At 49.0% G+C, this 8640-nt stretch overlaps 1 protein-coding gene across 2 annotated transcripts; it reads left to right on the top strand.

Moving 5' to 3' along the window:
- Window positions 1-274: 274 nt before the first annotated feature.
- LOC111942937 (uncharacterized) lies at window positions 275-7417 on the top strand. Of its 2 annotated transcripts, XM_086874301.1 has the most exons (4): window positions 1650-1797; window positions 5085-5163; window positions 5350-6351; window positions 6800-7417. In XM_086874301.1, exons 2-3 carry the CDS (start codon window positions 5112-5114, stop codon window positions 6327-6329), a joined length of 1032 nt encoding a protein of 343 aa, XP_086730427.1. In that variant the 5' UTR covers window positions 1650-1797; window positions 5085-5111; the 3' UTR covers window positions 6330-6351; window positions 6800-7417. The 2 variants fall into 2 exon arrangements, with proteins under 2 accessions (XP_086730426.1, XP_086730427.1); XM_086874300.1 differs by having other exon boundaries at window positions 275-1797; window positions 5350-7417.
- Window positions 7418-8640: the final 1223 nt, after the last annotated feature.

Here is an 8640-nt window from a genome sequence, read left to right as displayed (position 1 = left end):
GCTGCGGGGGGAACTGGGGGGGCTGGGACGGGGCTTGGGGCTCCTGGGGTGAACTGGGGGACCCTCAGTGCTCCCACCTCCCCCTGTTCCCCTGTCCCGCCCCGTTCCCATTGTTCCCCCAAAGCTCCGCTGCCCCCAGCTCGGTTTGGGGGGGACCCAGCCCTTTCCCATCGTGTCCCGGCCCGGCCCCGCTCACCCGAGGGCTCCGAACCACGCACAGGGACAGAGGAGGGACAGAGGGGGAGGAAGAGGAGGAGGAAGAGGAGGAGGAAGAGGAGGAGCAGGAGGAGGAAGAGCTGGAGCAGGCAGAGGAGGCTCCACCTGCGCTCCCCGCTCTCTGCATCTGCAGCTCCTTCGGGACCATCGCCCCCCATCCCGCAGGTGCCCGGGGAGGGGGAGCTCGCCCCAAATCCCCCGGGGCTCCCTGGCTGTGGGGTTTTTGGGGGGGATGTTTGGGGATGGCAGGGCTCCAGAGCCGAGCCGCAGATGCCCCTCGGGGGCACCCCGGGGGTCCCCGGGAGGTGTTTTTGGGGGGTCTCGGTGGCGGTGGCGGCAGAGCCCCGGCAAAGGGGCCGGGGGGATGCGGGTCCGGCATGGCCGGGAAAGGGGTTCGGGGCTCCCGGTGCCGGCAGTGGCTGCTCCCAGCATGAGCCCAGTTGCTCCCCACGTGTGGCTCCAGTTTCCTCTGCGCCCCATGATAAGCCAAATCACTCCCAGTCATTCCCTATTAGAGTACAATTTGTCTCCATTTTATCCCATTTTTCCACATTTTTATCCAATTTTCCCCCATTTTTATCCCATTTTTCCCATTTTTGCTCTATTTTTTCTAATTTTATCCCATTTTCATAACAATTTTCCCCATTTTTATCCTATTTTTTATTTTTCCCTATTTTTTTCCTATTTTTCCTTTTTCCCTCCATTTCTCCCTTTTTTATCTCATTTTTCCTCATTTTTTCCCAGTTTTTATGATTTTTTTTCCTGTTTTTCCTCCATTTTTACTCAAATTATTCCCCAGGTTTTCCTATTTTACCCATTTTTTTTTCCATTTTTAATCTGTTTTTTCTCCATTTCCCCATTTTACCATATTTTTGCTCCATTTTTCCCCATTTTTTTCCCCATGTTCTCTCCTATTTTCCCCATTTTCTTCCATTTTTCCCCCATTCTTGCAACATTTTTACCATTTTTATTCCTGTTTTTACCCCAGTTTTCCCCATTTTTATCCTGGTTTTATCTCATTTTTCCACAATTTTATCCCAGTTTTTTTCCATTTCGTTCTCCCATTTTTCCCAATTTTTCCTCCATTTCCATCCCATTTTCCCCAATTTTTCCCTATTTTTTTCCAATTTTTTCCCCCATTTTGGCTCCATTTTCCCCCATTGTTGCTCCATTTTTCCTGTCATTTTTCTCATTTCCCCCCCATATTTTTGTAGTTTCCCCCGACTTTTCCACGTTCTTCCTCCATTTCTGTCCTATTTTTCTCCATTTCCTTCTATCTTCCCCATTTAATTATCCCAAAAATAGAAATTTGGGGGAAAAAAAATAGAAATTTTGGTGGGGAAAAAAGGGTGCTTTGGTGGCAAAATTCCATGAATTTAAATCACAGCTTTCCCATGATTTTTCCATGATTTTTCCATGATTTCCAGCCAGAAGGAGGTGTGGGATTCATCCCAATATTCTGGAAGCTGGAAGAGGACCAAGCCATCAGTCTTCCAAAAAACCTGGAGTAGCTCATCTGCAATTCCACCTTTGCCCACTCCCTGGATTCTCAGGTCTGGAAATTCTTCTACAATCTCTCAGGTAGGCAATTCCTAAAATTCCATGGAAAAATGGGATAGGGGGATATAATCCATTTTTTTCCTGATTTTTCCCATTTTTTCCCCATTTTTTATCCCCATTTTATCCTGATTCTTCCAGATTATTTTCCTCTTTCTTTTCCTCGTTTTATCCCAGATTTTTCCAGGTTTTTTTCCCAATATTTTTCCCAATTTTTTCACTCTTTTTTCCCCCATTTTTTCCTGTTTTTTTCCCAGTTTTTTCCCCATTTTTTCCTGTTTTTTCCTAGTTTTTTCCTAATTTTCCCCTGCTTTTTTTCTGATTTTTTCCCTCCTTTTTCTCCCAATTTTTCCCATTTTTTTCCAGTTTTTTATCAATTTTTCCTGATTTTCCTGTTTTTTCACATTTTTTCCCAGATTTTTCCCAATTTTTTCCCTGATTTTCCCCCAATTTTTTCAATTTTTTTCTGATTTTTTTCAGGTTTTATTCCCTTTTTCTTTTCCTGATTTTTCTCTCAATTTTCACAATTTTTTTTTACTTATTTTTCACATTTTTTTTCCTGATTTTTCCCTCTGATCTGTCCCAATATTTCCCCATTTTTTCCAAATTTTTCCTAAATTATGCTTGTTCATTTCCTAAATATTTCCTGGCTTTTTCCCAATTTTTTCAGCATTTTCCCAGGTTTTGTCCCCCAGTTTCTTTTCGTCATTTTTCCCTTGATTTTTTTTCTCTGATTTTTCCCAATTTTTCCCACCATTTCTTTTCCTGATTTCCCCCCATTTTCCCCTGATTTTTCCCTGTATTTCCTAAATTTTTTTACTGATTTTTCCCGATTTTTTCCCAGGTTTCTTTTTTCTCTCTTTTCTTGATTTTACCCATTTTTCCCAATTTTTTTCCAATTTTTTTTCCTGATTTATCCCTTCTCCTTTCCCAATTTTTTCTGGCTTTCCCCATTTTCTTCCTGAAAATTTTCATTATTTTTTTCTGATTTTTTACAGATTTTTTAATCCTTTTCCTGTTTTTTTCCCTGATTTTCCCCTGATCTTTCTTTTTTTTTTCACATTTTTTTTCTGATTTTTTTGCAAGCTTTCTCAAACATTTTTTTTTTTCCTTGATTTTTCAAATTTTTTTCCGAATTTTTTCTTGATTTCTCCTGATTTTTCCCAGGGTCTTTTTGGCTTTCTTTTCCTGATGTTTCTCTGATTTTTCCCATTTTTTCACTTTTTTTTTTCCCATTCCTTTCCTATTTTTTCCTGATTTTTCTATCTTCCTTTCCCATTTTTTTTCTAGCTTTTTCCCAATTTCTTCTCAAATTTCCCTGAGTTTTTCCTGATTTTTTCCCAATTTTTTTCCCATTATTTTTCTACTATTTTTAGATTTTATGCCTCTTTATTTTCCTGGTTTTTCCAAGTTCTTTCCCAGTTTTTCTCCTGATTTTCTCAGGTTTTTTCCAATTCTTCCTGATTTTTTCTTCTTTTCCTATTTTGTCCAGATTTTTTTCCCCATTTTTCCTGATTTTTTTTAAGATTTTTTCCACTTTCTTTTCCTGATTTTTTCCTCAATTTTTCCCATTTATTCCTTGACTTTTCTCTTTTTTTCCCAAATTTTTCCTGATTTTTCCTTTTTTTTTTTTTTTTATTTCATCCTGGTTTTTTCTCTTTTTTTCCCCTGATTTTTCCCTTCTATTTTCCTTTTATTGATCCTGCTTTTTTTCCCATTTTATTCCCCAATTTTCCAGTTTCCTTCACACTCCCAGTCTCATCCCAGTCACTCCCAGTCTGATCCCAGTCACTCCCAGTATGAGGCCAGTGGCCCCCAGTTGCTCCCTGGCAGTGCCAGTGTGACCCCAGTAGCCTCCAGTGTGATCCCTGGGACTCCCTGTCTCTCCCAGTATATCCCAGTCAGCCCCAGCACGCTCCCAGTCATTCCCAGCTCCTCCCAGTTGCTCTCAGCATGATCCCAGTTGTTCCCAGCCACTCCCAGTCAATCCCAGTATGATTCCAGTCACCCTCAGTGGGATCCCAGTCTCAGCCAGCAGGGACCCAGCTGCTCCCACTGTGATCCCAGTATGATCCCAGTTGAGTATGATCCCAGAATAGTTGCAATTCTTCCCAGTTCCTACCAGTATGATCCCAGTTGTCCCTGGAATAGTCCCAGTCCATCTCAGCAGGGTCCCAATTACTCCCAGTTGCCTCCAGTGTGGTTCCAGCTGTTCCCAGTTGCTCATAGCCACTCCCAGTCACTCTGAGTGCAGTCCCAGTTGCTGCCAGTATGGTCCCAGTCTTGCCCAGCATGGCCCAGCTGCTTCCACTGTGATCCCAGTTAGATCCCAGTTGCCCTCAGCGTGGTTCCAGTTGCTCCCTGTTTCTCCCAGTGTGATCCCAGTTGCACCCAGTAGCTCCAAGTATAGTCCCATCCCCTCCCAGCATGGTCCCAGTCACGCCCAGTTGCTTTCAGTTGTCCCCAGCATGGTTCCCGTTGTTCCCAGTGTGTTCCCAGTATATCCCAGTTGTTCTCAGCATGTCCATAGCCATTCCCAGACACTCCCAGTAACCCCAGTCAGGTGCTTGTTATCCCAGTATTATCTCAGTCACACCCAGTATATCCCAGTCCAGCATTCCCCAAATTCACAGTCCCCCACCCGTGGGATCATCACCCCCCCCATCCCAGCAATGACCAGGGAGGGGGAGTTCATCCCAGATATCCTGGGGGGTCCCTGGGTTGGGTTTTTGGGGAGAATGTTCAACGAATGAAGAACTCCAAAGCTGAGCAGAAAATGCCCCTTGGGGGGTCCTGGTGGCAGCTGCTGGCAGAGGCAGCCTGGAGGAGCAGAGCCCTGTGTCCCCCAGGACCCCCAGAGAAGGGGAGTGCCACAATTCACAAGACCCTCAACAGCCTGGAGAGGGGTCAGGGGGGTCTCCATGGACCACCTGCACCCCCAAGAAGAGAATAAGGGGAGAAGGGACCCTGGGACCCCAAAAACCTCCAACATCCCTAAATGTTGAGACAGAAATGAGAGGAACTTTTTGGATTCCTGGCACTCTCAGAAGCAAGGGGAGGGCAGGGACCGAGTAGATGGGGGACCCACAGTACAAGCGTGACCCCCAGCAGCTGGAACAGGGGGGAACCCATGAACAGCAAAGGGGAGAGACCAGAGATGGGGAACTCCTGGGAGGCGTTTTCAGGACTGAATCTTGGTGTTTAGGAGGTTTATATGGGCACAAGGTGCCCTGTGACTTCTAGAGAGGGCCTTGGGCAGGAGGAACCCCCTATTCCAATGTGCTCATGAATTGTATTTTTCCCCAAACCAGGATTTCCCATTCCCAAACCTTGGCTGGATGGAGGAGGAGGCTGTGAGGAAGAAAAAGACGTCCCAGGACACCCAGGCAGGTGAGGAGGAAGTCAGTGCCGCTTTCCCCCTCTCTCCTGCTCCATCTCCCAGCCCAGCCTGTCCCCCGGCTGCAGGACAACCCCGCTGCCGACGCCGTCCTGCCAGGGACGCACTGGGGGGATCTCCTTCCCCTTCCCTCTGGCACGGAGGCAAATCCCATCCTCTCCTTGTCCTTCCTCCCCCAGACAAGGAGCTGAGGATGGAGACCAGGGAGGACAAATCCCCACGGCAGAACCTCATGGAAGAGGCTGTTTTGAGCAGCTCCATGGCTCAGGAATCCAACAGGGAGGAAAATCCCCAGAGATCCCGCAGGAGGAGGGGCTCCAAAGCCAGCCCAGGGTGCTCTGAGGAGGAAAGACCCACCCTGTGCCGGGAAGGCGGCCAGAGATCCAGCCAGGGCTCTGAGCTGGTGGTCCATGAGCAGCTTCAGGATGGGGAGAAGCGCTACAAGTGCTTGGAGTGTGGGAAGAGCTTAGGCCAGAGCTCATTCCTGATCCGCCACCAGATGATCCACACTGGGGAATGGCCCTATCAGTGTGGGGAATGTGGGAAAGGCTTCAGCTGCAACTCCCAACTCATCATCCACCAGCGCATCCACACTGGGGAGAGGCCCTACGAGTGTCCTGAGTGTGGGAAGAGGTTTCAGAGCAGCTCCCATCTCCTCAGGCACCAGCGGATTCACACGGATGAGAGGCCCTTCCGCTGCCCTGACTGTGGGGAGGGCTTCAAGCACAACTCCACCCTCATCAGGCACCGGCGCATCCACACTGGGGAGAGGCCCTATGAGTGTGGGGAATGTGGGAAGACCTTCAGCCACAGCTCTAACTTGACCATCCACCAGAGGACCCACACTGGGGAACGGCCCTATGAGTGTGGGGAATGTGGGAAGGGTTTCAGCCAGAGGTCCCAACTGACCATCCACCAGATGATCCACACTGGGGAGAGGCCCTATGAGTGTCCTGAATGCAGGAAGAGGTTTCAGACCAGCTCCCATCTCCTCCAGCACCAGTGGATTCACACAGATGAGAGGCCCTTCCGCTGCCCTGACTGCAGGAAGGGGTTCAAGTACAACTCCACCCTTGTCAGGCACCGGCGTATCCACGCTGGAGATGGCCCTACAAGTGTCCCCAGTGTGGGAAGAGCTTCACCCAGATCTCTAACTTGACCCAACAGCAACAGAGGCACTGGTAAGGGAAGCCTCTGCCTCGAAGGTTGGGCCCTGCGAGCCCAGGAAGAAACTCCATCCTGGGCCCCTTGTGAGGTGACAGCCCAGGGATTTCTGATTGGGTTTGGGCCCCTGGGGTTTTTCCCTTGCTGTGTTCCCAGTGGTCCCTGACCTTGAACTCCACCCTGGTTCTCAAACCCCATCTCCCTGCCTCTGTTTGGGGATGTCTCTGGATCTGAGTTTGTTCCTGAGCTGAATAAATGGTTTCCTGAGCAGAATCCCATCTCGTTGGTGTCCCCGACTGGTTCCTGGTAAATGTGGCCTCCGTGGACATGATGTTGCGGCCCCGGAACGCAAGACCCCACAAAATTGAGACCTGCCCCCAGAGCCCCCCAAAATTCCCTAAAATTCACCCAAGTCCCCCAAAATTCCTTTAATTTCCTTAAAATGCCCTTTTTGTCCCCCTCCAGGACCAGGTGCCTCGGCTGGATCTCAGGGACAGCCCCAGGAATTTGGAGGGGGTCTCTCCTCCCCTGCCACTCCCAAGAACCTGCTGCTTTTGGGAAAAAAAAAAAATTAAAAAATTCTTTGGATTCAAGGAGGGGTTCCCCCATTTTTGTCACATTTTTTGGGGGTTCTCCCCCAAATTTTATCCTTTTTTGTTTTTTGGTTTTTTGTTGGTTTTTTTTTTTCTATTTTTTGGTGGCTTTGGCATTCTTCAAAGTGGGCTTTTTTTGGAGAGGGTTCCCACAATTTTTTTGAGGGGTCCCTCAATTTCTTTGGGGGGGAATCACCCCCTCCCTCAATTTTTCCTCTGTCCCCCTTTCCCCAAAATGGGGTGGGGGTGGTCTTTTTTTTCTTTTTTTTTTTTTTATTTTTACCTTTTTTCCCTTTTTTTCCCCTCTTTTTATTTATGTGCATTTAATTTGGGGGGACTGGGGCAGGAATTTTGGAGAGGTGTCGCCAAGGGTGCTGGAAAAGTTGGGGGCACTCCCATCCCCAAAAAAATGGGAAAAATCCCAGGAAATCTGGGGTTTCCCCCCCTACCCAAAGTGCGAAAAATGTGAAATAAAAAATTTATGTTCTCAGCTTTTTGGTGATTTTTGAGGGAAGGAGTTGCAATTTTGGGGGGCTTCTTGGTCACTGGTTTTTTGCAGGGGATCTCCTGAGTTTTGGGGTGGAATTTGGGAAACTGGGGGGAATTTGGGGGTTTGGGGGAGAAATTTGGTGTTTTGGGGAGAACTTCTGGTTTTTTAGGGGGAGGATTTGGGGTTTTTGGGGGGAAATTTGGGGGTTTTGGGGAAAAATTTAGGGGGTGGGGAGAATTTTGGGGGGAAAATTTGGGATTTTTGGGAAAATTTGGAGTTTTGTGGGAAATTTTTTAGTCTTGGGAGGATCTGGGACTTTTGAGGGTGTATGGGGGGTTTTCGGTTTTGGGGGGGATTTGTGAGGAATTTTGGGATTTTGGGGGAGGAATTTGGTGGTTTTAGGGGGAAATTCAGGGGTCCTGGGAGAAGTTCTGATTTTGGTAAGGGGGATTTGGGGAGAATTTTTTTGGTTTGGGGGAATTTCCATTGATGGGGAGGGGTCCTGCTCCCATTGAGGAGGGGCACTTTGGGGAGGCCTGAATTTGGGGAGGGGTCTCAAGCGGGATTCCCGATTTTGGGGCAGGGTTTGGGTTGGATTTGGGGAGATTTTCCAGCGATGGGGAGGCATCTCAGGAGTGCGATTTGAGGAGAGGTCTCAATCAGGGCACCATCCTGAGCTGGAAGCGAGGGGGATGTTGGGAGTGGAATCTGGGGAGGATCTGGGGGGAGATTTTCCAGGCATGGGGAAGGGTCCCGGTCCCGGGGCAGTTCCTGAATTTGGGGAGCAGTCTGGAATTGGGGAGGGGTCTCATTGGGGCAGCAGGAGGGGCTGGAAGGGGGACAGGATGTTGGCACAGCCGCTCTCCAGGGGGGCCGTGGGCAGCTCCTCGGGGGGTGCCGGGGGTCGCGGCCGCAGGCGCTGCAGCAGCGAGGTCAGGAACAGGAACAGCTCTGCCCGCACCAGCGCCTCCCCCAGGCACAGCCGCTGCCCTGTGGGGAGGGGGCGTCAGCACCGCCCCACCACAAAGGGTTGGGGGTCCCAAAAGGGTCTGTGATCCCAAAAGGGTCAGGGGGTCCCAAAAGGAGCTGGGGGTTTCAGGGGTTGGGGATCCCAAAAGGGCCTAGGGGATTCCAAAGGGTCTGGGGACTTTGGGGGCTACGGGATCCCAAAAGGGTCTGGGGTTCCAAGAGGGTCTGGACTACTCCAAAAAGGGTTGGGGGGT

This window comes from Cyanistes caeruleus, unplaced genomic scaffold (genome assembly GCF_971803275.1).
Source record: "Cyanistes caeruleus unplaced genomic scaffold, bCyaCae1.hap1.1 HAP1_SCAFFOLD_188, whole genome shotgun sequence".
NCBI classification, from domain to species: domain Eukaryota; kingdom Metazoa; phylum Chordata; class Aves; order Passeriformes; family Paridae; genus Cyanistes; species Cyanistes caeruleus.
Note: the sequence above shows the minus strand (reverse complement) of the source record. Positions and strands in the feature narration are given on the sequence as shown.

Coding starts and splice junctions, on each gene's coding strand:
- LOC111942937 (XM_086874300.1), top strand. CDS start 1,633: ATGATTTCCAGCCAGAAGGAGGTGTGGGATTCATCCCAATATTCTGGA. Junction 1,798..5,084: donor ATTCTTCTACAATCTCTCAG/GTAGGCAATTCC, acceptor TCCCCAAACCAG/GATTTCCCATTCCCAAACCT. Junction 5,164..5,349: donor GTCCCAGGACACCCAGGCAG/GTGAGGAGGAAG, acceptor TTCCTCCCCCAG/ACAAGGAGCTGAGGATGGAG.